Source organism: Ornithorhynchus anatinus, unplaced genomic scaffold, assembly GCF_004115215.2.
Source record: "Ornithorhynchus anatinus isolate Pmale09 unplaced genomic scaffold, mOrnAna1.pri.v4 scaffold_264_arrow_ctg1, whole genome shotgun sequence".
In the NCBI taxonomy this organism is placed as follows: domain Eukaryota; kingdom Metazoa; phylum Chordata; class Mammalia; order Monotremata; family Ornithorhynchidae; genus Ornithorhynchus; species Ornithorhynchus anatinus.
Genome location: NW_024396743.1, coordinates 1,278,563 through 1,303,777, shown reverse-complemented (window position 1 = coordinate 1,303,777; position 25,215 = coordinate 1,278,563). Strand labels below are relative to the sequence as shown.

General features: G+C 54.4%; 2 protein-coding genes, 1 long non-coding RNA gene and 1 other non-coding gene across 7 annotated transcripts; 2 read left to right on the top strand and 2 right to left on the bottom strand.

Annotated features, from left to right (window-relative positions):
* Positions 1 to 678: 678 nt before the first annotated feature.
* Positions 679 to 6,467, top strand: ST6GALNAC1 (ST6 N-acetylgalactosaminide alpha-2,6-sialyltransferase 1). Its single transcript, XM_001507774.5, has 8 exons — positions 679 to 1,512; positions 2,544 to 2,712; positions 4,114 to 4,285; positions 4,596 to 4,734; positions 4,824 to 4,927; positions 5,096 to 5,185; positions 5,306 to 5,405; positions 6,069 to 6,467. The coding sequence occupies exons 1-8, from the start codon at positions 868 to 870 to the stop codon at positions 6,237 to 6,239; spliced, it is 1,590 nt and encodes a 529-aa protein (XP_001507824.4). The 5' UTR covers positions 679 to 867; the 3' UTR covers positions 6,240 to 6,467.
* Positions 6,468 to 9,366: 2,899 nt separating this feature from the next.
* ST6GALNAC2 (ST6 N-acetylgalactosaminide alpha-2,6-sialyltransferase 2) lies at positions 9,367 to 20,186 on the top strand. Of its 3 annotated transcripts, none has more exons than XM_029056717.2 (9): positions 9,375 to 9,548; positions 14,338 to 14,479; positions 14,768 to 14,942; positions 15,618 to 15,786; positions 16,237 to 16,375; positions 16,591 to 16,694; positions 17,451 to 17,651; positions 18,787 to 18,886; positions 19,497 to 20,186. In XM_029056717.2, the coding sequence occupies exons 1-9, from the start codon at positions 9,460 to 9,462 to the stop codon at positions 19,662 to 19,664; spliced, it is 1,287 nt and encodes a 428-aa protein (XP_028912550.1). In that variant the 5' UTR covers positions 9,375 to 9,459; the 3' UTR covers positions 19,665 to 20,186. The 3 variants fall into 3 exon arrangements, with proteins under 3 accessions (XP_028912552.1, XP_028912550.1, XP_028912551.1); XM_029056718.2 differs by having other exon boundaries at positions 9,377 to 9,548; positions 17,568 to 17,651; XM_029056719.1 differs by lacking the exons at positions 18,787 to 18,886; positions 19,497 to 20,186 and having other exon boundaries at positions 9,367 to 9,548; positions 17,366 to 17,649.
* A 668-nt stretch (positions 20,187 to 20,854) lies between these two features.
* LOC103166664 lies at positions 20,855 to 24,890 on the bottom strand. Of its 2 annotated transcripts, XR_003756587.1 has the most exons (6): positions 24,833 to 24,884; positions 23,530 to 23,672; positions 23,254 to 23,401; positions 22,567 to 22,682; positions 21,800 to 21,893; positions 20,855 to 20,982 (listed from the first exon to the last, which is right to left on the bottom strand). It is a non-coding gene; the product is annotated as an uncharacterized LOC103166664 (long non-coding RNA). The 2 variants fall into 2 exon arrangements; XR_003756588.1 differs by lacking the exon at positions 23,530 to 23,672 and having other exon boundaries at positions 24,833 to 24,890.
* Positions 22,769 to 22,843, bottom strand: LOC114808859. The gene has a single exon (XR_003756623.1). It is a non-coding gene; the product is annotated as a small nucleolar RNA R38 (small nucleolar RNA).
* Positions 24,891 to 25,215: the final 325 nt, after the last annotated feature.

Below are 25,215 nucleotides of genomic sequence, written 5' to 3'. Positions count from 1 at the left end.
GAGCCCAGCTTTATCAATACAATCTGGGATATTCTGGTTAAGGGCTCAATTCTGTGCTGTCTACCTGTTCATAGGGCTCAGGTGAGCACTTGGTAAACAAGAGGAAGATATAAAAGAGGGGAGGGCCCCAAATTATTGGAAATTGAAGGTTATTTAATTAGAGGTTGTAATCAGGCCTAATCATATTTCTGCCACCACCTGGGTCCCTACCTCGGTACTGCCCTGATCTCTCAAAGGGCAGAATATGGGTTGTTGTAAAATAATAGAACACCCAGGCAGGAAGGATACATGAGAGACCTCAATTCCCTGCCCAGCTCTGGGCTTCCAGATAGGGTTACACATTTTCTGTTCCAGAAAGGTTTTTTCTGTCCTTCATTTGAAGATTTCCAGCAGAGATTTCACAACATCTCCTGGTTACCTGTTCCAGGAGCAAATACCCTTGTATTCAAGAGTTTTGGAGAGCAGGTCGGGCCCATTTTCTGCAGGCTCAAGGGTATGTTGAAGGGTGGTCCTTCCTGGAGTTCTTGGGACATTCCAAGTTTCAAAAATCCTGACCTTTCCCAGAGGGAGAGAGGATCTAAAACCATTCTGTTCTCCATAGGTTTGATGGGTTTACCAGTGCAGGGCTTGGTAACAGGGGTACTGACAGATTGGTTATCTGTCCCCAGCCGCTGGAACCAAGGGCTATCAAATGCCAGACCCCCTGCACCAGCTCCAAACAGGAGGTCTCCAGTGTTACCAGAAAAAAGATTGGAAACAGCAATCCCCGGGGTGAAGCTCATCCAGGGGAGAAGCCCACCACCTCCACAGCCTTGGAGCACAGCCCCCCCCAAGGCCAGGAGGCAAACGCCAGGGGGACGGCCTGAGATGACTCTCCAGGCCCAGGAAGGGCGGACATCACCACGGGTTTTGGAGCTGGAGACCTCAACCAGAGCCCAAGAGAAAAGGACAACGATGCCAAGGATTCAGGGAGAGAGAACAAGTCCAGGAAGAAGCCAGAGGGGACGACCATCAGCTCCTGAGAAGGGGTCCCCTGTGGCAGCCCAAGAAAACAACACTTCGACATGGCCTGGACCCAATCCAACCCAAAAGGCAAAGACGCCTTCGCCCAAGGGAAAAGCCCTGACCTCTTCTGCCTCCTTTGCCCGGAGTACTTCTCCAGCCCGGGACAACCCCTCTGTCCTAATCACCCCTCCAACCCAGAGCACCTCTCCAGCCCAGTATACCCCCCCAGCTCAGGGAACCTCAGCCCAGAGCACCCCCTATGCCCGGGGCACCCCTCTGGCACCGATGATCTCTCCAGCCCAGGATGTGCCCTCAGCTCGGGGAACTTCAACCAGGAGCACCCCGTACCTCCAGGGCACCCCTCCTGGCCGGAGCACCCTCCCAGCCGCCCTGAGCCAGAGCTCCACTCCTCGGGGCCAGCAGAGACTGAAGGCAGCGAGGTTCAAGTCTGAGCCGCAGTGGGACTTTGAAGAAAATTACACCTTGGAAGCCAAGGGCCCACAGACTGTGAGTCCCAGTTGTGGCTCCCCCTCTGCTGCTGCCCGCCCCCTTTGCCCCCCCGCCACTGCCACCACACACACTCACACACACCACACACACAGGTATTTCCAACCCAGCTCTCCCAGGGGAGATGTATGTGTCCACCCCAACCCTCGTCAGCTTCCTTTCACCCCCATTCTGTGTCCACACTGGCCCCTTGGTATTCAGAGTCAGGGAGCTGGAAGACGAACAGAGCTCTTGCCCCTGGGGCATTGGCAGGGTGGCATGGGAGAGGTATGGCCTGGAGCCCCAACCAGTCAATCGGTGGTATTTACTGAGCACCAAGCACTGTACTGAGTGCTTGCCAGGCTGGAACAACGGAGGTGAGAAGAGATGTGCGATCCCTGCTCTCAAGGGGCTTCCAGTCTAATGGCCTCTCACTGAAGCAGCCTCCAGTGAGGACCTGCTGATGGGCCAGCTCATCTGAGTTGGGAGGCCGGAGGGGAGGGGAGGGGAATCACTTCTCCCTTTAAAGGTCTGTGACTCAGTGGTAATGCTCCAACTTCACACCCAGCTCTAATCCCCATTCCTCAAGGGAATCCGCACTCCCTGCAACTCCCTCTCTGCTCCTCCCCCCACCACATAAACGCACACACCATGCACACAACCCACACGTACAAAATTCTCATCACCACCTAAAATGATTGCTTGTGTCCATACACTCACAGATATACCCACGCAACCCTTGGGGATTGCACACATTCATGCTCAAGCACACAGTGCACCTGGCACGTGCTTAGTAAACCCTTTTACCGAGGTGTGGGGAGGGGGTTGCTCCCAGTCCCAGTTGAACCTGGTTTGGGATTGCTCCCTGGGGTCCCGGGGCCAGGGGAGAGGGCTCCATGATCCTCATGATCCTCCTCGGAAAAGGCTCAGGAGGGAGTCACAATGCCTGCCGGGGAAGGGAGGCGGGAACGCCGTCCAGGCTGGACTCCCTCAGGCTCCGCTGTCTGCTTTCGGAGCCCTCTCCCATGCCCCGGCCCTGCCTCCTGCCCCAGAGCTGTCCCGACTCGATCAAGGCCAAGGCCGCCCGATCGCCATGGCTCCGGGACCTCTTCCTGCCCAACCTCACGCTGTTCCTGGATGCAGCGCATTTCAGCCAAGGCGAGTGGGAGCGGCTGGAGCACTTCGTTCCTCCTTTTGGCTTCATGGAGCTCAACAAGTCCTGTAAGTCGGCCCCGAGGCAGGTGGCTGGCTGGCTGGCGAGTGGGATGGTTGATTCATTTGGAGAAGGGGACTGTGGGGCTTGGGGCAAGGGGCAGGGAAGTCACAGTTGACTGAGGAGCAGGGGATGTGGGGGGTGGCAGACTCCTGCACCTGCTAAACCACAGACCCTCTCCCTATTTCCACCTTGAACTTCTCTGTGCTCTTCCCCCATTGCTTGGGTGGCCCAGTGGAACGAGCTTGGGGCTGAGAGACAGGAAATCCAGGTCTGCCCCTGGCTTGCTGTGTGATCTTGAGCAAGTCCATTAACCTGTCTGAGCTTCAGCATCCTCATCTGTAAAATGGGAATAAGATCCTGCTTTTTTGGATAAGGAATCCCAAGTGGGACAAGGACAAGGTTCAATTTGTTTCTCTTGTATCGACCCCGATGCTTAGCGCAATCCAAATCCTTAGTAAATAAGGAAATAGCATAATTAACTTGGTTCCACAACCAGAGAGTCCTCTGATTCTTCAGTCCCAGGTTTTTCTCTCTCTTTCCATCCCTCACACCCCAAGCAACAGCAGGGAACGGTTTTTAATATCTTTAAGTTCTTACCATGTACGAGACACTGTTCTAAGTTTCCCCTGCCCTCTGTATTATTCTTATTATTATGTTATTTATTAAGCGCTTCTTCTTGACTATAACCTCCTTGTGAGCAGGGAACGTATCTACCCACTCTGATAGACTGCTCTCCCAAGTGCTTAGTACAGTGCTCTGCACATAGTAAGCATTCAATAAATACAATTGATTGATTTATTGATGGATTTGTTGTCAAGCACTGTTCTAAGCACTGGGGTAGATAGAAGTCAATCAAGTTCATTCATTCATTCAATTGTATTTTTTGAGCGCTTACAGGTGCAGAGCATTGTACTAAGCGCTTGGAAAGTGCAATTTGACAACAGAGACAATCCCTACCCAACAACGGGCCCACAGTCTAGAAGGCGGAGACAGACAACAAAACAAGTAGACAGGCGTCAATAGCATCAAAATAAACACAGTCCCTGTCCCACAGGGGCTCATATATTATGGAATGTATTATGCTCAGTCTGAGAGGGAGAGCAGGGATCCTATTCCATTTAACAGAGGAGGAAACTGAGGCCCAGAAAAGCTAAGGATTTTGCCGCAGTCCCAGTGCAGGCCAGGGACAGAGCCGGGATTAGAGGTCGGGACTCCTGGCTACCCTTCCCACGTCCCGTTCAAGGGGACCTTGTTGACTCCCAGCGCTACAGGTGAGCATGAGGCAAAGAGTCCCCGACCCCCTACCCCTCCTCGACCCCCCGAGATGTCTCCCTGGGCCTGATTGAGTTGGAAGGCTGCCCCGCCCTCCCCCGCCCCCTCCTCTGAGCCGGCCCCGGTTGTCTCAGTGGTACAGGAGGTCCTGGCACAGATTCCTGCTGTGCCCCAGCAGCAGCTGCTCCTGGCTGCCCGCCCGCCAGGGGGTCCTCCCTGCATCAGCTGTGCCGTGGTGGGCAACGGCGGCATCTTGAACAATTCGCGAGTGGGCCAGGAGATCGATGGCCATGACTACGTGTTCCGGTGAGTGTGGGGGGACCACCTTGACTGACTCTAGGCCTCCCCCTCCCCCTGTCAATCTAAGGTATTTGTTGAGCGCTTACGATGTGCAGAGCACTGCACTAAGCACTTGGGACAGTCCAATACAATAGAGGCTGTAGACCCGATCCCTGCCCTCAAGGAGCCGACAGTTTAGAGGGGCCTTCCTCGGCCCACCCTGCAGCAGCCGAAGGGCGAGAACCCCGGGGCTTACTTTGCCCAGAGAATCAGGAGCCTGGGAAACCGGACACCCGGGTTCAGCCGGATTCCCAGAGCCCCTGTCCCCTCCCCTCAGGGTGAGCGGGGCTGTGATCCAGGGCTACGAGCAAGACGTGGGCACTCGGACTTCCTTCTATGGCTTCACCGCCTTCTCGCTGACCACTTCGCTCCTGCAGCTGGGGAGGCGGGGTTTCCGGCAGATTCCCTCCGGGAAGGTGAGCCGGATCGGGAGCGACGGGGAGAAGGGTGGGGGCTTCTCTGGGACAGCGGGTACCTGCACGCTGACGAGTTGGTCGGTCCCCAGGACGTCCACTACCTGCACTTCTTGGAGGGTGAGCGGGACTACGAATGGCTGAAGGCACTCCTCCAGGACCAGGTCCTGGAAACTGACAACTTAAAGTGGTTCAGGTAAGACCGTGCCAGAGAGGCCTAGGTCTGGCAGCTGAGCCCTCTGCACCCAAGGGCCGGTGCGGGGCGGTGGGAGTCCGGAGGCGGTGGGAGTCCCGAGGAAGAGGGGGGCCAGTCGGCCTTGGGGGAAGGAGCCCCCAGGGTCCCAGCATTGCACCCCGACTGCAGGCGGCGGCCCCGGGAACTGTTCCGTGATGCCCTCCGCCTGGACCGGTACCTGCTCCTGCACCCGGACCTTCTCCGCTACATGAAGAATCGGTGAGGAGGGGTGGCAGCCGGGCCGGGTCTGCATCCGTCTCCGGCCTCCGTTGGGGCTCCCTCTTGGGCCCGCTCTGCTCCGCCACCCACCCCTTAACCCAGCTCGGCCTGACCTTTCAGGTTCCTGCGATCCAAGACCCTGGAGAAGGCGTCATGGCGGCTGTACCGCCCCACCACCGGTGCCCTGATGCTGCTCACCGCCCTGCAGCTCTGCGACCGGGTAGGAGTCCGAGGTGGGGGGCAGGGTGGGACTTGGGGCGCCCAAGGGGATGGAGCTGGTCGGAGGAGCGGGGAGAGGGGGACCGGCCTCACTCTCCCTTGCCCTGACAGCCTCACAACTCCTTCTTTGACGGAGGAGTTGGAACTAGAGGGGAGGCCAGGACCTGGGGCCTGTGTGTGCCTGCAAAGCATATTTACATGTGGCATACCTGCTACTGGGTAGGTGTGTAAACACATCTGTTCTTGGGTCGGTATGTGTACACATCGGCTTCTGGGAAGGTGTGCATGCATGTCTGCTTCGTCTGCTGCTGAGAAGCAGCGTGGCTTAGTGGAAAAAAACACAAGCTTGGGAGTCAGAGGTCATGGGTTCTAATCCTGGCTCTGCCACTTATCAGCTGTGTGACTTTGGGCAAGTCACTTAACTTCTCTGTGTCTCAGTTCCTCATCTGTAAAAGGGGGATTAAGACTGTGAGCCCCGTGTGGGACAACCTGATTACCTTCTATCTACCCCAGCACTTAGAACAGTGCTTGGCACATAGTAAGCGCTTAGCAAATGCCATCATCATCATAATCATCATCTGGATCTCTGTATGTGCGGGGAACATCTGGCTCCAGGGACCCGGGGGGGGCAGGGAAAGGGACCTAGTCATGGCCTCTCCCATAGGTGAGCGCCTACGGCTACATCACGGAGGGCCACGGTCGTTTCTCCAACCACTACTACGACGAGAAGTGGCAGCCGCTCATCTTCTACATCAACCACGACTTCGAGCTGGAGCGGCAGCTGTGGAAGCACCTGCACGACGAGGGTGTGATGCGGCTGTTCCAGCGCGCTTGAGCTGCAGGCTGCCGGGCGCAGGGCCGCGAGGTTGGCCGGGGTCTGCCTGCTCTTAAAGAGTGTGCAACCTCCAGAACCGGGGAGCTGCATTTAGGCCCTGGGTTGGGCCAAGGGCCCTTGGGTGGGTGAGGAGGGACGGAGGGCCCCCAGGAACTGGGAAGTAATCATGGGATTTGCAACCAAAATGGGAGGCAAATAAAGGGTCAAGCTAAAGATTTGCCTCAAAAAGGGCCTTCCTTCTCTTTTTTTTTCTCCCCACCTCCTCCCTGCAATCCCTCTGCTCCCCACCCTCCCGAAACTGGAGCACAGGTCCGGGTTATGGTAAGGCAGGCGCCCTACGTTGATTCACCTCCCAATGGGGTTGCATCTTCCTGCTCCAATCCTGGAGTAAAACTCTTGGGAATCGGGGTAGGTAGGGGAAGGGGCTTTGGGGGCCGATGAGCAGCGTTTGGGGGCGGCCAGGGGAGTCTGCACCCCATTAATCACCCTCCACTGATGAACAAAGGAAGCTCGGAGGGAAGAAGATCCGACGGGGCGGCCGCCAGGCGCAGTACCCAGATGGGTCGCCAGGTGGCGGCATCTCCGTACAGGCCCGTCCCGCCCGGGTCTCCCAATCCCACCGGCTCATTCAGTCAGATTTATTGAGCGCTTACTCTGTGCAAAGCGCTGTATTCGTCCCTTCCCCGCTCCCGGGGACTTGGGGTGCCTGAAGTTGGGCCTCCCGGGAGGCCCTCGCCCAGAGGAATGACTGGGGAGGTGAAGTTGCCCCTTCTAGACTGTAATAATATGGCACGTGTTAAGTGCTTACTATGTGCCAGGCACTGTAATAATAATGTTGGTATTTGTTAAGCGTTTACTATGTGCAGAGCACTGTTCTAAGCGATGGGGGGGATACAAGGTGATCAGGTTGTACCACGTGGGGCTCACAGTTTTAATCCCCATTTTTACAGATGTGGTAACTGAGGCACAGAGAAGTTAAGCGACTTGCCTAAAGTCACAGCTGTACTAAGCGCTGGGGCGGATAGAAGCAAATCGGGTTGTCCAGGTGGGGCTCAGTCTCAATCCCCATTTTACAAATAAGGAAACCTAGGTCTAGTGAAGTCATTTGCCCAAGGTCACACAGCAGATACATGGCAGAGCGGAATTAGAACTCATGATCTTCCGATTCCGAGGTATATGTTCTATCCGCTACGCCATGCTGTAAACTCGTTGTTTCTGTTTATTGTAGTATTGCACTCTCACAAGCACTTAATACAGTGTTCAGCATATAATAAGCACTCAATAAATGAGAAGCAGCATGGCCACTTGTCTGCTGTGTGACCTTGGGCAAGCTGCTTAACTTCTCTGTGCCTCAATTACCTCATCTGTAAAATGGGGATTAAAACAGTGAGCCCCCAATGGGACAACCTGATTACCCTGTATCTACCCCAGCACTTAAAACAGTACTTGGTGCATTGTAAGCGCTTAACAAATACCATTATTATTATTATAAATATGACTGACTGACAGGGAATGTTAATTGTCCCTTCCAGCAGCCTCCTCTCTAAAAGTGGTGCATAGTGCCCACTCGGGCCTCAGAGTGTGCTCTGCACACCGTAAACCCTCAATAAGTATAATTGATTGGTTGATTGAGTGGAGAGGCCGCCGCGGGCAAAGCTGCAAATGGCAGCTGCGTCGTGTCGCTGGGGCTCCCTCTGCAAGTCTGAACCCGCTGCCACCTCTGCTCAAACTCCAGCAGCCAGGGCCGGGGCTGGGGGGGTGGGAGGAGAGAGGAAGAGAATCACAGAGACTCCCAGAGAAGTGGGTGAGAGACACTTGAGGCCCAGGCTCCCAGGATGACCCCCCCGCCCCAATCTTCCAGGCCTACAACCCCCACCGTTATTAATTCATTCATTGTCATATTTGTTGAAAGCTCACTGTGTGCAGAGCACTGTACTAAGCGCTTGGAAAGTACAATTCAGCAATAGGGAGAGACAATCCCTGCCTATTACGGGCTTACAGTCTAGAAGCGGGGAGACAAACATCAATATAAATAAATAGAATTATAGCTATACACACATCAAAACAAGTAAACAGGCATTAATATAAATAGAATTATAGATTTGCACGTATATTCACAAGTGTTGTGGGGCGGGGAAAGGGGGGTAGAGCAAAGGGAACCAGTCGAGGGAAGGGGAAGGGGAGCTGAGAAAAAGAGGGGCTGAGTCTGGGAAGGCCTCTTGGAGCGGGTGAACCTTCCATAGGGCTTTGACAGGGGGAGTGTGATTATACATACATGGGGGGAAATAATAATAATGAGAGAATTTGTTAAGTGCTTACTTTGTGCCAAGCCCTGGGGTAGGTACAAGGTATCAGGTTGTCTCACGTGGGGCTCACAGTCTTAATCCCCATTTTACAGATGAGGTGACTGAGACCCAAAGAAGTGAGGCCCAAAGTCACACAGCTGATAAGTGGCAGGGTGGGAATTAGAACCCATGACCTCTGACTCCCATGCCTGGGCTCTTCCCCCTAAGCCTTGCTGCTTCTTTCATTTGCTCACTCAATCGTATTTATTGAACACTTACTGTGTGCTGAACACTGTACTAAGCACTTGAAAAGTATAATTCGGCAACAGATAGAAACAATCCCCGCCCAACAACGGGTAGATGTAGAATGATATATACCTAGATCACCCGAGACCCCCACTTTTATTGGCATGCCGCATTTTTTCTTCTTTTGCCTTGATATAGACCTTTAAGTACGTTTGAAAATTGTGAGATCCCTTGAATCACTTTAAAAGATACCTTGGTATAACCTTGATTCTTTAACTTAAAAGAGCTCATTTTGATCCGGGGGGTGTTTAGACCGTGAGCCCGCGGATGGGCCGGGATTGGTCTACCTGTTGGCGAACTGTTCATTCCAAGCGCTTAGTGCCGTGCTCTGCCCCTAGTAAGCGCTCAGTAAATAAGACTGAATGAAACCAACACAGACACGCACGTGTTTTCTCCCCCATCCCCCGGGGCGGGGAGAGGAGGAGGAGGAGGAGGAGGAGGAGGAGGAGGAGGAGGAGGAGGGAAGGGGAAGGGCGACTCCAGTTCCAGCCCCCTGAGGACCCAGGTGCCCTCCCCCGGGGTGGTCTGAGAGAGACAGAGTGAGGTGCTGTGGGGGAGCTGGTCGCTGTCCTGGAGCCTCGGCCGAACCCCGGCAGGGGTCAGAGGTCACGGGCCTCCCCCGGGCCCGGATGGGACCCCTCCGGGCCAGTCGCCTTGGGCTGCTGCTGCTGTCGGCGCTGGCCTCCTTGGGGCTCCTGTTTGCCTTTTACTACTCCAGGTAAGGGGGACAGGCGGGACTCGGGGGGGGGGTCCAGGCCTCTGCCCCCACCCCCAACCCCCCATCCCCCGGGCCGGGGCCACCAGCGCCCCAGAGGTTTGGGGAGGGGGCGGTCCCAGGGGCGCCCCGGCTGGGCTCTGCGGCCCCCGACCTCTCAGGCGCTTTAAATCTTTCTCCCCAAAACGTGAACTCCCCTCAGTCACAGTCGAGCGGGGGCTTTCCGAGCGGCCGCCGGGGCAGGCGGCAGGAGAAGGAGGAGGAGGTGGTGGGAAGGAGAGCCTCTGCCCGCCCCTACCCCTCCAAGGCCCCGCCAGGGACTTTGGGGCGCTCTCTACCTGCTTTCAGCTTCGGCCGCCCCCGCTCACACCCTACATCTGGTGCTGCCTTCCCCTTCTCTCTTTTACCCCGCTCTCCTCTCCTCCTTTTCTCCCCTCTCCCCTTTCTTTCTTTCTCCCCTTTCTCCCCTTTCTTTGCTTCTCTCCTTCCTTTCCTTCTCCCCATTCTCCCCTTTCCCCTTCCTTTCCTTCTCCCCATTCTCCCCTCTCCTCTTCCTTTCTTTCTCCCCTTTCTCCCTTTCCTTCTTCTCATTCTCCCCTCTTCTTTTCCTTCTCCCCTTTCCTACCTTTCCTCCTCCCCAGTCTCCCCCTCCTCTTCTTTTCCTTCTCCCCAGTCTCCCCTTTCTTCTTCCTTCCCCTTTCTCCCTTCAGCCCCCTCTTCTTTTTCCTCTCCTCTTCCTCCCCCTTTCCCCTTTCTCCCTTTTACTCCCTCTTCCTTTCGCCTTCTCCCCTTTCCCCCTCTTCTGCCCCCTTCATTTCTCCCCCTCTCCTCTCCCCTTTCCTCCCTTCTTTCCCGCCTTCCTCCCCTCCTTCTTTTCAACTCTTCCTTCTTCCTTCCCTTTCCCCTCTTCTCTCTCCCCTCCTCCCCTCTCCCCAGCCAGACTTTTACCCACTTTTACTGGGACCGCGACGACACCCCAGTGTGTTTCCCCTCCCTGGCACTCACACCCAAACTCGACTTTGACCCCTAAACCCGGAACCGTCAGGTCTCCTAAATCCTTGCAGTTAATTGAAATCAGTGGGAAACCAGTTCCTGGAGGAGAGTTAAACCCTCCCCCGCCCGTCTCTCCCCCCACACCCAATCCAGACTGGTGGGAGGAAAAATTAAAACTCCCCCTTTAATCCAGACTGGTTGGGGGAGAGTTAAAATTCCCCTTGTAAATTAGAGTAGAGGTGGAAGGGAGGAGTTAAAACCCGGTTTAAACCAGACTGGGGAAAGCATAGGGCAGTGCCATGTCCTATTGTAAAGCCTTTGAAGTCGGTCTTTTATTGCATGCCCTGAAATGCCAGCCGCCATGCCCTGAACCCAACAGGTGCTCAACAAGTACCAATGATGATGTGAATTCACAGACAAAAGGATCAGTTGTTAGTAACCACCTGCTGGGGTGCAGTGCCCTGTACTGAATTCTTGGAAAGGACAGTTGAGTTAGACAAGATCCCTCCCCTTCAATCTAGCCAGGGAAGACGGACACAAAATAATTTAGAGAGAAGAGAAAGGAAAAATGGATAAGTAGAGTAGCCGAGTAAGTACTTAAATAGGAGGGTGTATGAGTCTGCATATGTTGAGAAATGGTGCCGGTAGGTGTGATTATGAAAGTGCATAATTAGTGCCAATGTGCTGAGCTGGTAGTAAGAAGATATGGCCCGGGGAGAAGAGAAGATATCAGGGAAGCCTCCTGGAGGGAGTGGGATTTCAGGAGAACTTGGATGATAGTGATAGTTGTGGCCTTGGGGGATTTGAATGGGGAAGAGCATGGGGTTGAGAAGGGGAAGGTGGGCCCAAAACTGGGCAGGGAGAGTAGGTTATTTTGGAAAGGTGAGCCGGGGTGGGGTGAGAGAGGAGTGGATAAATAGAAAGGAGAAAGCCTGAAAGCTGATGATCCAGTTTCTGTTTGATGCAGAGAGAACTGGGCCACCAAGGGGCCTTTCTCGGCTCAGCCCCTGTAGCCCCTACTCCCTCTCCCTTAACATCACCTGTGCATTTAGATTTGTACCTTTTAAGCCCTTGATATTCACCCTACCCTCAGCATTTGTATACATACCCATAATGTACTTTAATGCCTGTCTCCCACTCCAGACTGTAAGCTATTTGTAGGCAGGGAACATGTCCGTCAACTCTGTTGTATTGTACTCTCCCAAGCGCTCAGTACAGGGCTCTCCACACAGTAAGCACTCCATAAATACCATTTATTTATTTATCTTTTGAGGCCTGGAAAAACTCATACAATCAAGTAATAATAATTGGGAGCCTTTAACAAATACCATATTGTGTCATGCACTATCCTAAGCCTGGGACAAATGGAAAATAGATCAGATAGGCTCTGTCCCCATATGAGGCTCACAGTCTTAAGGGAGAGGGAGAACAGGTAGATACAAGATAATGTCCCAGTATGCTCAGAGTCTTAATCTCCACTTTACAAATGAGGAAACTGAGGCTCAGAGAAGTTAAGTGAATTGCCCAAGGTTACACATCAGATCAGCACCAGACCTGTGATTAGAACCCAGGTTTCCTGACTCCCACACCCACACTCTCTCACTAGGCCTAGCTGATTCTGAATCAACTGACTTAAGGAACTCAAAAGTAAGTAATTGACTTGTTAGAGACCCGACCCTATATCTCAAGGCTAAACTCAGCAGCGTTGAAGCCGAACACTGTTCTAAGCACTGGGGTAGATACAAGTTCATCAGGTTGGACACGGTCCCTGTCCCATGTGGGGCTCACAGTCTAAGTAGGAGGGAGGATTTAATCCCCATTTTACAGTTGAGAAAACTGAGGCACAAAGAGTTAAGTGACTTGCCCAAGGTCACGCAGCAAGCAATTGGCAAAGCGGGGATTAAAACCCAGTTCCTCTGACTCCCAGGCTCATGCTCTTTCCACTAGGCCACGCTGCTTCTCATGCCCCTGGTCCCCCCCCCCCAAATTTCCTGCAATCAGCAAATTTCCCACCCATGTTTATCTGGGAGAGGGCTCAGGCCGCTGCCAAAGACCCCTTAGCTTCTTCCCCAGAAGCAGAAACTACCACCCCAGGGCAGTTCTAAAAGTTGTTGCCCCACAAGGGGGCCTATTTTCCTTTAGAGCTGGGAGGGTGGAGGGGTGTTCTCCTCTCCTCTGCACCATCCCCTCCCAGAGGTGAGGCTGGGTGTTGGGGCTTAGGAGTTTGAGCTAACCAGCAGATACCGGCACCCCGACACTGGAAAACCCCAGAAGGCTGCCGCTCCCTAGGCCTGCCCCAACCTGTCAGGATTGTGGGAGAAGGACCTTCCAACAACACGTTCCTTGTTCACATAACAATACCCTGTTTGATCTGCCCGCCCCCCCCATACCTTCCCCTGCCCCACCCCCACCTCTCCATGGGTAGCTCGGAGGGAAGGAGAAGGAGGAAGTGGGGTGAAAGCCATCTGTCCTTCTGTTCCCTTTAAGTTTTAAGGTTCCACTCTCTCCCTAAACACTACTGGACTTGCAGTGGGTCGGGGGCCACCTAACTGGGGGAGGGCGGGAGGGTAGCTCCACCGCTTCTCCCTCTATCACCTCAGCTGGCCCCTTCCCCCACCCCCCCAGGCAGGAGCCAGTGTCTTTCTCCCTTTGTCATAAATTGTGAGCCCCTCAAAGGACAAGTTCTGTGGGAGTTACTCTTTCCCAGAGCTTAATACAGTGCTCTGCACATAGTAAGCAATTAATAAAAACTATTATTGCTTTCTTCTCTATTGCTGCTTCAGCCATCCAGCAAACTCGAGATTAAATTACATCTGGGGGGAGGGGGTGTAATGTGTAAGTAACTTCCACAAACCTCCATCCCCCCTCATCTCCACTTGCACCCCCCAAGTGCTTAGTATCATGTTCTGCATACAGGAAACACTCAGTAAATACCACTGATTGATTGGGAATACCCATCACCCCTAGCATAGAAGGAGTCCCTTAACCTTGATCCAGACCCAAAACTTGTTAGAGAGTAAACTCCTTGTAGGCAGGGGTCCCTCACGTGAACACTACCAGGTGCTCAGGACACTGTTCTGCACATGGTAGTGCTCAGTGAAAACCATTGATTCAGGCAGTCAGTTGGTATTTATTGAGCGCTTACTGTATGCAGAGCACTGGACCGAGCACTTGGAACAGTATATTATAGAGTCAGTAGGCACAGTCCCTTCCCACAAAGAGTTTTCAGTCTAGAGAGGGAAAGAGATGTTAAATTACAGATGATATATATAGGTGATGCAAAAGGAAGAGAGAATAGGGAAAATGAGGGCTTACTCAGAGAAGGTCTCTTAGAGGAGATGGGATTTTAGGAGGGCTTTGAAGGTGGGGAGAGAGGTGGTCTATCAAATATGAAGGGGGCGGGAGTCCCAGGCCAGAGGGAAGATGTGGGCAAGGGGTCTGCAGAAAGACAGTCGAGATTGATGGACTGACTGAATTGGCTGATGCAGAATGGAACCCCCGCAGAGGCGTTGGGGTTGGGAGCTCGGGCTGCAGGGCAGAGTACCCTGGCGTTCACCCCTTTCTCCTGAAGAGAAAAACCAGAGACTGGACCATGGGGAGAGGAGGGAGTGCAAGGTGACCCTTTGGTACCAGCCTGGGGACTGAGGCCCATCTGCTCCAAAGAGAGTGAGGGGTTTGTGTTTGGGAGGGGCAGGAGCCTCCAACTGGTAGATGCCAGATGGTGAAGCTCATGCTTCCCAGGGAAAGAAGGGGAGTTGTGAGACACTGAGCTGCCCGCTGTCTCCATGCCTCTTCTCAGTGCCCCTGGCCCTCTCCTCCCGGGCACGGCCCGGGTTGTGGCATCACAACCGGCTGTCCAGGGCCCGGCCTTCTCCCCTGTGGGGCCCGAAGCGGATGAAACTTTTCCTGAAGCCAGAGAGCCTGAGTCTCGGACGGAAAAGGTATCGGTGGCCTCTCATTCTGGGGACCTCAATTCTAGCCTGTGGTCGTGGGGTTCAGGGGAGGGAGGGAGGAGGGGGATCAGTGCTAAGGCTGCATCCCCCCTGGGGGGTGGGTCTCAGGGACAAGGTCCGGGGGGGCGCTTCAAGGACATTGTGTGAACGTTGGCAAGATGGCGACTCCCTGGTCCGAACCTGAGGCTGGGAAGAAGGGTGCTTGCTGTGTCTGGGGGGGGTCACTGCCCTGGGGGGTTCTGATGGTCCTGATCTGCCCTCCTTGCCTCCATCCAGCTCCAGTCCTGTGCCCATCCCCTGTCCGCTGCCGCCCAGCAACATAGCTACTTCGGGAAGCTCTTCAACTTCAGCATCCCGGTGTTGCTGTGGGGTGGGCTCTCCTCACCTGAGCTCTGGGACCACCTGAGCCAGCGGAGCGGCCCCTATGGCTGGCAGGGCTTGACCCGAGAAGGTAACCTACCTCCTCGTCTCTTCCCCTTGCAGTGAGCAGGGCTTGCCCCCCTGAGGTAACCCCCCTGTTCTCTGCAACAGGTAGGGCCTGTCCCTTGGAGGTTAAATAGCTCCACTGGCAACAGTCCCCTGCTCCTCCCCGCCCCCCCGGCCCCGGATGTCCTTTCTGTCCTGGGGTTCTGCAGCCTGTTGCTGTGCCAGGGAAGGGGCTGGAGCCGCCCTCACCATCTTGTGACCCTTCCTGCCTTGAAAGGCCACAGTGTCCAGGCCGGCTGGCACGGAGGGGTCGCCCACGCCTTGGTCATTGTTGTCTCCGGACCGTTCTCTGCCCGGGCCGCCCCCTCCTGAGGCTGCCCATTGTGCCCAGAGGGGCGGGGGTGGGCAAGGATGCAGGGCCTGAGGTTGAGAGAGAGGGGCCATGGGGAGAGGAGAATGGAGGGGGTTGATCCTGCTCCCTGCTGAATCCCTTTCCGGGCACCGGGTCTCCTCCCCGAGAAGTTTCCTTACTGCTGGAAAACAGATCAATTCTACAACACCCCGAGGCGGTGAGGAAGGAACGGAATCTGCCATTTGGACCCCTAACCCCTCTGGGAGAAACTCTCAGGGCCCCTCCCCCGCCCCCCACCTTCTCTGCACCCGGTGAGACCGGACCCACCCTCTGCCATCCACCCCGCAGCTGTGGCCTCCACCCTGCACCTCCTGAACGACTCAGCGAGTGGGCTGCTGTGGGGCGCCGGCGAAGGCCCGGGCAGCGGCTGCGTTCGCTGCGCCGTTGTGGGAAACGGAGGCATCCTCAACGGCTCCCGGCAGGGCCGCCACATCGATACCCACCACTTCGTCTTCAGGCACGCGCACCCGGGGAATGGCGGCGGGGGACAGAGCCAGAGCCCAGGCCTGGGAGTGAGGGGGAGCAGGAGAAGCAGTATGGCCTAGTGATTAGAGCCAGGGCTGGGAGTCAGAAGGACCCAAGTTCTAATCCTGGCTCCACCACTTGTCCCCTACGTGACTTTAGGCAAGTCACTTCACTTCTCTATGCCTCAGTTCCTTCATCTGTAAAATGGGGGTGAAGGCTGCAGGCCCCATGTGGGACATAGATTGGGTTCAACCTGATTAACTGGTATTGACCCCAGCACTCAGAACAGTGCCTGGTACATAGTAAGCACTTAACAAATATCATTTTGGGGGGAAAAAAAGAAATAAAAGGGGAACCGGGGGCTCAGGGAAGGGCTATGGAGAGTCGGGGTGGTGGGAAGCAGAGGTGGGTCTCATGGCCTTTCGCTCCCTCCCCCTTCTAGGCTCAACGGGGCTGTGACCAAAGGCTTTGAGGAGGATGTGGGCACCAAGACCTCATTCTACGGCTTCACAGTGAACACCATGAAGAACTCGCTGATCGCCTACTCAGATCTGGGCTTCAGGGCTGTGCCCCAGGGCAAGGTGAGGTTTGACAAATTAGAGTTTACTTGGGGTTGGGCTGGGGACTCTTCACTCAGACCTCTGAGCAGGAGCAGAGAGCAGCCCCAGATAAGGCCCTTGCCATGGCCCAGATTTCCCTGTCCGTGGCCCAAACGCCCCCTGCCTGAGGTCCAGACACCCCCGACTATGACCCAGACGCTCGTTTGTGATCCAGAACGTCCCCGTGTCCATGGCAGGACCTGCGCTACATCTTCATCCCTTCGGACCCCCGGGACTACATGATGCTGCGCTCGGCCATCCTAGGCGTGCCGGTGCCCGAAGGCGTCGACAAGGGCGATGAGTGAGTGCCTGTCCGTGGCAGTGGGGGACTGCCTTCACCCCCCACCCTGACCCTTCCCCAGGGCTTCCTTCCCTGAGCTGGCACTTGGATGGGGAAGCAATTCCAACCCTTTACAATGGAAGTGGGTGGGTGGGCAGGATAGGGGTGTCCAGAGTCTCTGCTATGGCTAGGGGGTGGGGCTCAGACCGAAGAGCACCCCTTCTTGGCTTCCACTTCTCCCACCTGGCTGCTATCTCCTCTTGGCTTTCTCCCACACGCTCTTGCCCCTTGGCTTCAGCCCAGAAGCCTCCTCTCTGTCCCCTTCCCCTCCCCCACTGCTGGGAGGGCACCTCCCTTCCTCAGACGCCCCTTTCTGCTCACCACCAGCCGGTGATGCCAGCGGAGACCCTTTGTGACCCGGGCCCCGGAGCAGGTGGGTTGCAGCTCAGCGGGAAGGTGGGGCAGAGAGTGGCTCAACCCCAACACGAACGCTCACCCCCTCCATCCATCCCCGCCCCTTCCCGCCCCGTCCCTCCCCATCTCTCCTCCATGTTTCCCTTTGCTCCCCGTCTCCCCATCTCCTCCCCTTCCCGCTCTAATTGCTCCTCCCCTCCCTGCATCTATCGCCTCCCTAACTTTCCCTCCCGGCTCCCTCCCCCCTGCTATCTTCCCCTCTTCCCCGCCCCTCCCAGTTCCCCTCCCTTCTCACCCACCTACCCTCTCCCTCTGGCTCTCTCCCTTCCTCCTACCTCTCTGTCCTTCTGCCCTTCCTTCCAGTACCATCTCTTCAAACCACCCCGTCACGCCCCTACCCTCTTATCCACTTTCTACCGCCCTCCCTTCCTCTCCCTCCCCACTCGCTCCCTCTACCGCTTTTCCTCTTTGGGAATTTAGACCGCGTACCTACTTCGGCCCAGAAGCCTCTGCCCGGAAATTCAGGCTGCTGCACCCTGAGTTCATCTACTACCTAACTGAAAGGTATATAGAGGGACCCCGACACCTCCTCTTCCCCACTGCCACGATCCTGCTCTCCAGCTCTTTGTAAAATTCCCATTTGCCACCTCTCTCCCTGATCCCATTGCCCCCGTACCAGCTGGCTTTTTCCCAGTTCCACACTAGGACCAGGGGATTGGGGGAAGTAGGTGGGAGAGGAGCCTCAAAGATGGGGTAGGGTGGTCACTCCCAACCGGGTTTGTGCCCCTGCCCCCAGCCGGGGCTCAGTCCGAGGGGCCGGGGGCAGCTGGGTAGGGTGCTGGAGAGGTCCATCCCCAGAGAACGGGCTTCAGGATCCAAACCGCAGCTCGGTCCTGGCCTGTCCCCGGGGGCTGCCAACTGTTGCCCCCTGCACTCCAGAGCGAAAGCGCTCACAGCGTCTCTCTAGCCTACGCCTTCAACGTGGGGGAAGGGATGGGGGGCAGAGCGGAAACTATTTCACACCCAGTAGGGTCAGGCATGACTTCTGGAAGGAGCCCCTGATAGGAAGCCAAGCTAAATGTCCGGAAGGCGCATACAGGAGGCCAGGATGAGACAAGGTAGGCTCTGCCTTGCTCAGGAGGTTAACACCATGGTTAAAACAGAAACAGGGACAGGCTGTAACCGTTACAGGTCTCTAGACTGGGAAGCTTGGAACAGGGCTACCAACTCTGCTATATTGCACTCTCCCAAGCACTTAGTTCTGCACACAACACTCAATGAATACGATTGAGAGGGGACCACCCCCCACCTCCAAGATGTTGCGGATTCTTACTATGTGCACAGAATACTGTACCAACCTCTTAGGAGAACACAATGCGATATAGAGTTGGTAGATAGGATTCCTGCCCTCAAGGAAGGTATGTAGGATCAGTCAGCCTAGAGCTCAAGGGCCCCAGCTTTGTTTCAGATGCTTACAGTAAGCGCTCAATAAATGCACCTGATCCGGTTGATTCTTTAGTGGTGAGATATCAGAGCCCAGCCCAGAGCAATCTATAAATCTAACTGTATTTATTGAACGCTTACTGTGAGCAGAGCAGATATCAACCAGCAAGGTGGCAGAGGGCGCAGGTGTGGAAGACCACTTTCCATTCCTCATCCCAGGATCCTGACTTGGACTCTCCATCCCCTCAACTCTTAGGTTCTTGAAATCGGAAATCCTCCACAGCCAGTTTGGACAGCTCTACATGCCCAGCACCGGGGCCCTCATGCTCTTGACTGCCCTGCACACCTGTGACCAGGTAGGGGGCCAAGCTTACAATCAAGAAGGGGAGGAAGTTGATATACCATTCATTGAGTGCCTACTATGTGCAGAGCACTGTACCAAGCGCTTGGAATGTACAATTCAGATACAGGGAAGTTTAATAGGCAGGTCCCTAGTCTTTGTGACACAGAGGAGGGGGGAGAGGAGAAGCAGTATAGCCTAATAGATAGAGCATGGACCTGGGAGTCAGAAGGACCTAATCCCGGCTTTGCCATTTCTCTGCTGGGTGAACTTGGTCAAGTCACATCACTTTTCTAGGCCTGTTACCTCATCTGTAAAATGGCCACTAAGACGGTGAGCCCTATGTGGGACAGGGACTGTGTCTAACCCGATTATCTTGAATCTACCCCATTGCTTAGTAAAGTGCCTGGCACATAGTTAGTGCTTAAATACCACAGTCTTTATTATTATTAAGCAAGGAAAGCTTCCTGGGTTGGGATTTTGGGAGGGTTTTGACAGTGAGGACAGTGGTGGTCTCTGCCGGGGACAGGGGCAGGGAGGCAGCAGGTTTCCTGCCACTCAGGGGGCCTCTCTGCCCCATCCTGAATGACGGAACAAATCATTTTCACCACCCGGCCCAACTTCAGGTCAGTGCCTATGGGTTCATCACTGCCAATTACCGCCAGTTCTCTGACCATTACTACGAGCGTGTGAAGAAGCCCCTCGTGTTCTATGCCAACCACGACCTGCTCCTGGAAGCCGAACTGTGGCAGGGGCTGCACCAGGCCGGGATCATGCGGCTGTATCAGCGCTGACTTTCATCACCCCGGACCCCAACTTCCCCACCGAGGAACGAGACGAGGACGAGAAATCCAAACCAGAGCCCAGGCCAGTCCTGACTACTGGCACCCTGGATGGGGGCCAGGATCCCGGCTGAGGGGTGATCGAGGGGCCTTCTTCCAGCGAGCAGCAGAGCATCCTGCCTGCCGGGCAGGAGGGGCGGACAGGGCAAGTCTCCCATCGAGGTGGGAGCCGGGGCGGGCACCAGACTACTTTCGAGAGGATGGCCAGTGGGCATCCCAGCTATGGCACCGCCACAAGCCTGGAGGCGACCCCAAGGTCCACAGACCTGGGCCAACCGAAGGAGGTTCCGTCCTGTAAGGCAATAGCGGGGCCAGGAGACAACGCAGAGAGAAGCCAACTGCAGGTCACTTGCCCCTCCAGGAGGGCACAAGCAGCCGTGGCCCAGCCCAGGCACAGGGTACACAAAGGGCGGTACATTGCAACCCGAGACTTTTTCCCACTCTGGATAATTGCATAAATGTTAAATGATCCTTTTCTTTGTCTTTTCTTGCATTAGGGGAAGATGGCAGGGTAGAAAGTGGAGGAAGGAAGGCGAGGAGGGGGGAGTGTGGAGAACATGGGCCTTGTCCAAGCTCAGATGCGATTTCTTCGAAGGGGGTCGATTGCAGATGGGACTAATTGCCTGGCACAGGGGCATTTGTGACACTGCAGGAATTTAGCGAAGCACATTTCATCTGAAAGCAGACAGGCCCGAACACTCTCTGCCTTTGGAAGTTGGTGGTGGCTGTGGGGAACCGTATAAAACCAAGACCACCCAACTCCCGTCGCCACCTTTTTCACTGGCCTGAATTAGGAATGGAACATGGCCTAAATTCTAATCCCGACTCTGTTTTGAGACCTCAGCCAAGTCACTTAACTATTCCTCAGATCCTCATCAGCAAAATGAGGATTCAATCCCTGTTCCCCCTCCTAGACTGGGAGCCCCATGTGGGACCTGCTGATCTTTCTAACTATGGCAGGGCTTAGTACAGTGAGTGTCAAAATTGATGAGCTTGTGTATAGCTCAGCGCTTAATACAGTGTCTGGCCCAGAGTAAGCACCTACCACTACAGGAAAAAAAATGGAGTTCTCTCTTCATAACTCTCCAGGGGCAGACACCGAGGAACATGATTGAATGGAACACTGACTCAAGACCAACTGATTGTTTTGATGCAGTAGTTTTTTATTGGGGGGTGGGTGGAGTCAGACAGCGGTGGTATTCAAATAAGGTCTCTGGAAATTCTGGCACCAGTTGAAACCTTCAGTTCACTCTTGATGAATCTGTCAAACCTGGTTGAAGAGAAGAAAATGACATTTGTCGGACAGTGAAGAGGAAGCCAGCAGTGGTCAAAACTCAATCTTTCCCACTCCCACCTGCAACAGGATAATAATAATGGCCTTTGTTTGTTAAGTGCTTATTATGTGCCAAGCACTGTTCTAAAATGCTGGGGTAGATATAAGGTAATCAGGTTGTCCCACATGGGGGAATCACAGTCTTAATCCCCATTTTACAGATGAGGAAACTGGGGCAGAGAAGTGACTTGCCCAAAGTCACACAGCTGACAAGTGGTGGAGCAGGGATTAGAACCCATGACCTCTGACTCCCAAGCCCGTGCTCTTTCCACTAAGCCAAGATATGGTCACTGCTTGCAAACATGCAGGAAGGGGATGTACAAGCTACAACCATGACCCAAACCACCACCCTTGCCTCTAAAATCAAGGTGTTTGCCTTTCGCATTTGCCCAGATACAGCTGCATCTGAGCCAAGGAGCCAATGCCTAGAAGCAGATCCCAATCCCTAGTCACTGCCAATAGTGATGGTAAAGCCTGCCCAGGGGCCAGAAAGGCCCAGCCTGAACTGATCCTCTCTTCACAAGCCCAGCCAAGTCTCAGGCTGGGTTTTCTCCTTCACAGCTGAGCTCGGATAGGTATAACAGCATCATTTGGCCACTTGGGGCTCTGGGTAAACAACTCAAATGCATGTCGAGGTTGATGCGGGGAATCCCATCCTCTGGAAAATACAGCCGTCTCACAGTGAGACTTCAGCTGCTCGCATGAGTGCTGTTTGACATCGTCTCCCAGGTCTCAGGAAGGCAGCCGCTCTTACCCTCTTCCCTGGCGTCTAAATGCCGGTCGCCCGGAGTTGTCGGAGGAATCTCGGAACTGGATCCATTAGCCCTCAGCTTCATGCACGCAGCACCCTGGGGAAGATGCCACAGAGGGACAGATAAAGCCCAGCTGCCCCTAGGCCTCTGCCCCTCCTGGATTTGCTTCCAGCTGCTGGGAGAGCTTCAAGTTCAGCAAGTCTGATCTCCACAAGGGGAGGAATATTCCTCTTCAGTCAGGGATAACTCAGTAGCATCATCAACTCAGCTCTCCCTCGACGTGGCCTCTTAGAACAGCACTCTGCACACGGTAGGGCTCTAACACCTCCAACTCAGTGACCGACACCAGCTCTTAACCAGCCCTAAAAGGGTTGCGTTGAATGCTCCCCACTGTGGACCCAGACCATCTTTGGCTTTTCCTGGAGATAGTACCTAATAGGTGCTTATTATGTGCCAAGCCCCATATTAAGCACTGGGGCACATAAAAAAAAATCAGGGTGGACACAGTCCCTGTCCCATTTGCAGCTCTCAAAAAATAGAGAATAGGATTTAATCTCCATTAGGCAACTAAGGCCCAGAAAAGTTAGGTGACTTGCTCGAGGTCACACAACAGGCCAGTGGCAGAGTGGGGTGAAAACCCAGGTTCTCTGACTCCCAGGCCTGGGCTTCTCCACTAGGCCTTATCAGGAGTCCCCCAATTTTACTGTCCATCACATGGCAAAAACAGACTCACTCACCCACATGCCCGACCCACAAAAAAGTTCCTTACCAACTAGAGGAGGGCACTTCCAGATACTGTAGCCAGCACCTCAACGCTCTCAGGAATGTAAGGATGACATTCTTGTCTGCTGTCTCTTGTCCTGGTCCAGGAGGAGATGGTCCACCCTGGGAATTTCAGAGACTACCACTCATGAGAACTGCCCCCAAAATGACAGGCAATAAAGAGACTTTATGCTGGGAACGCTGCAGAGCTGAGCCTCAGGAAATCAAAATTCCACAAAGGATTTTGTTCAGACAGGGATAACTTTTACTCATCACTAGCTCGCTCTTCCGATTTAACTCCACCCAAGGGCAGTTCAGCCGGAGCTGGATTCCATACATCACCTCTAACACCATAGCACGTGCCATGGCTAGCCCTGTGTCGCCAGGTGACTGCAGAATGCAGTAGCACATGGGCCTGCTCCCTTTAAACTACTTTTCAGCAGGGAAAATGGGAGAAATCCGGGCATTCGTTAGGCACTTATTACATGCCAAGTACTGTGCTGGATGCTGGAGGTGGCCACCGTCCGGAGAAAAGGTACTTCTCCCGTTAATATTCAATCCCCATTGCCAAAGCCTCATGGTCCACATTTTTGTGGCAGGATTTCAGGGCGGCTTAAGGACAGATTGCTGGCCGATGGGATGCAGGCAACCTCCCCCCATTTCCAGACCCAAGCAACCCCCCGACATTGCTTACTTTTTCAGTCCGGGAGCTGGAGGGTCGGGTCCGCGACCCCCAGAAGTCACGATCCGGCTCGGCTCACCCCATTTCCCCCAGGCGCCAATTGCCACCGTAGGGAAAAGGATAATTCGATATCCACTACGCGTTTCCTACGTGCCAAACGCTGGAATGGAAAGATCAACCCATAAGTGATTTTACTGAGCGCTTACTCTGTGCAGACCACTATACTGAGCGCTTGGGAGAATCCACTACAACAGAGTCGGTAGACATGTTCCCTGCCCACAAGCTTACCGTTTAGAAGGGGGAGACGGACATTAATATAATCAGACATATTCTCCCTGATAATCAGATCGGATACATCACGGGACTCGCAGGCCACAAGACAGCAAGGATTTCATCCTTTTTTTCCAGATGGGGAAATCGAGGTCTCTGATCTGCACGAATAATTAATAGTGATGGTATTTGTTAAGCGCTGTGACCCAGGGACTGTAATAAGCGCTAGGGTGGATACAAGCTAACCAGATTGGACGCAACCCCTGTCCCACATGGGGCTCACAGTCTTAAATCCCTAATTTACAGATGAGATAGTTTAAGCACAGATAATAATAATGGCATGCTAAGCGCTTAGTATGTGCCAAGCATTGTTTTAAACGCTGGGGTTGATATAAGGGAATCAGGTTGTCCCACGTGGGGCCCAGTCTTAAACCCCCAATTTTCAGATGAGATGATCGAGGCACAGAGAATAATAATTATGGCACGGTACGCGCTTAATATGTGCCAACCATTGTTCTAAACGCTGGGGTTGATAGAAGCAAACGAGGTTGTCCCACGTGGGGCTCGCAGTCTTAAATCCCCAATTTACAGATGAGATAATCGAGGTACAAAGAATAATAATGGTACGGTAAGCGCTTAATATGTGCCAAGCATTGTTCTAAACGCTGGGGTTGATACAAAGGAATCAGGTTGTCCCACGTGGGGCTCACAGTCTTACATCCCCAATTTGCAGATGAGATAATGGAGGCACAAATAATAATAATAATTATGGTACGGTAAGCGCTTAATATGTGCCAAGCATTGTTCCAAACGCTGGGGTTGATAGAAGGGAACGAGACTGTCCCACGTGGAGCTCACAGTCTTAAATCCCCAATTTACAGATGAGATAATGGAGGCACAGAGAATAATAATAATAATAATTATGGTACGGTAAGCGCTTAACATGTGCCCAGCATTGTTCCAAACGCTGGGGTTGATAGAAGGGAACGAGACTGTCCCACGTGGAGCTCAGTCTTAAATCCCCAATTTACAGATGATAATGGAGGCACAGAGAATAATAATAATGGTACGGTAAGCGCTTAATACGTGCCAAGCATTGTTCCAAACGCTGGGGATGATAGAAGGGAACGAGGGTGTCCCACGTGGGGCTCACACTTTTCACCCCCATTTTCCGGACGGAGGAGCTGAAGCCCAGAGAAGAGAAGCGCCCGGCCCAAGGGCACATGGCGGAGAAGCAGCAGGGAAGAAATTCCCCCCCCCCCCCCCAATCTCCCGGCGGGGCGGGATTGGAACCCAGAGCTGGGGCCCGCGGGGTCCTCACCGTCCTGGCGGGCGGCGGCCTGCATGGTCCTTCCGCGGCGCGGGCTGGGCCCCGAAAGGCCGCAAGGGGCCGCCCGCCCCTCCAGTCTTTCCGCCCAGTCTCGTTCCAACTCTCGCGAGACTTGCAAGGGCGTCTGGGAAATGTAGTTCCAAGCCGCCCGGTTTGTCCCCCTCTCCCTCCAGCAATCTCTCAGTCGTCTTTTTTGAGCGCCTCCTGCTCGCAGGGCGCTGGACTCGGCCCTTGGAAAGCGCAGTTCGGCGACAGCGATGATGATGATGTTGTTATCTGTGAAGCGCTTAGTACGTTCTAGGCACTGTACTATAACGCTGGGGTGGAAATGGGGATGGAGACTGTGAGCCCCAAGTGGGGCAACCTAATAACCT

Coding starts and splice junctions, on each gene's coding strand:
- ST6GALNAC1 (XM_001507774.5), top strand. CDS start 868: ATGACTCTCCAGGCCCAGGAAGGGCGGACATCACCACGGGTTTTGGAG. Junction 4,286..4,595: donor GGCCATGACTACGTGTTCCG/GTGAGTGTGGGG, acceptor CCCTCCCCTCAG/GGTGAGCGGGGCTGTGATCC. Junction 4,928..5,095: donor GACAACTTAAAGTGGTTCAG/GTAAGACCGTGC, acceptor CCCCGACTGCAG/GCGGCGGCCCCGGGAACTGT.
- ST6GALNAC2 (XM_029056717.2), top strand. CDS start 9,460: ATGGGACCCCTCCGGGCCAGTCGCCTTGGGCTGCTGCTGCTGTCGGCG. Junction 14,943..15,617: donor GCAGGGCTTGACCCGAGAAG/GTAACCTACCTC, acceptor TCCACCCCGCAG/CTGTGGCCTCCACCCTGCAC. Junction 16,695..17,450: donor GGCGTCGACAAGGGCGATGA/GTGAGTGCCTGT, acceptor CCTTCCTTCCAG/TACCATCTCTTCAAACCACC.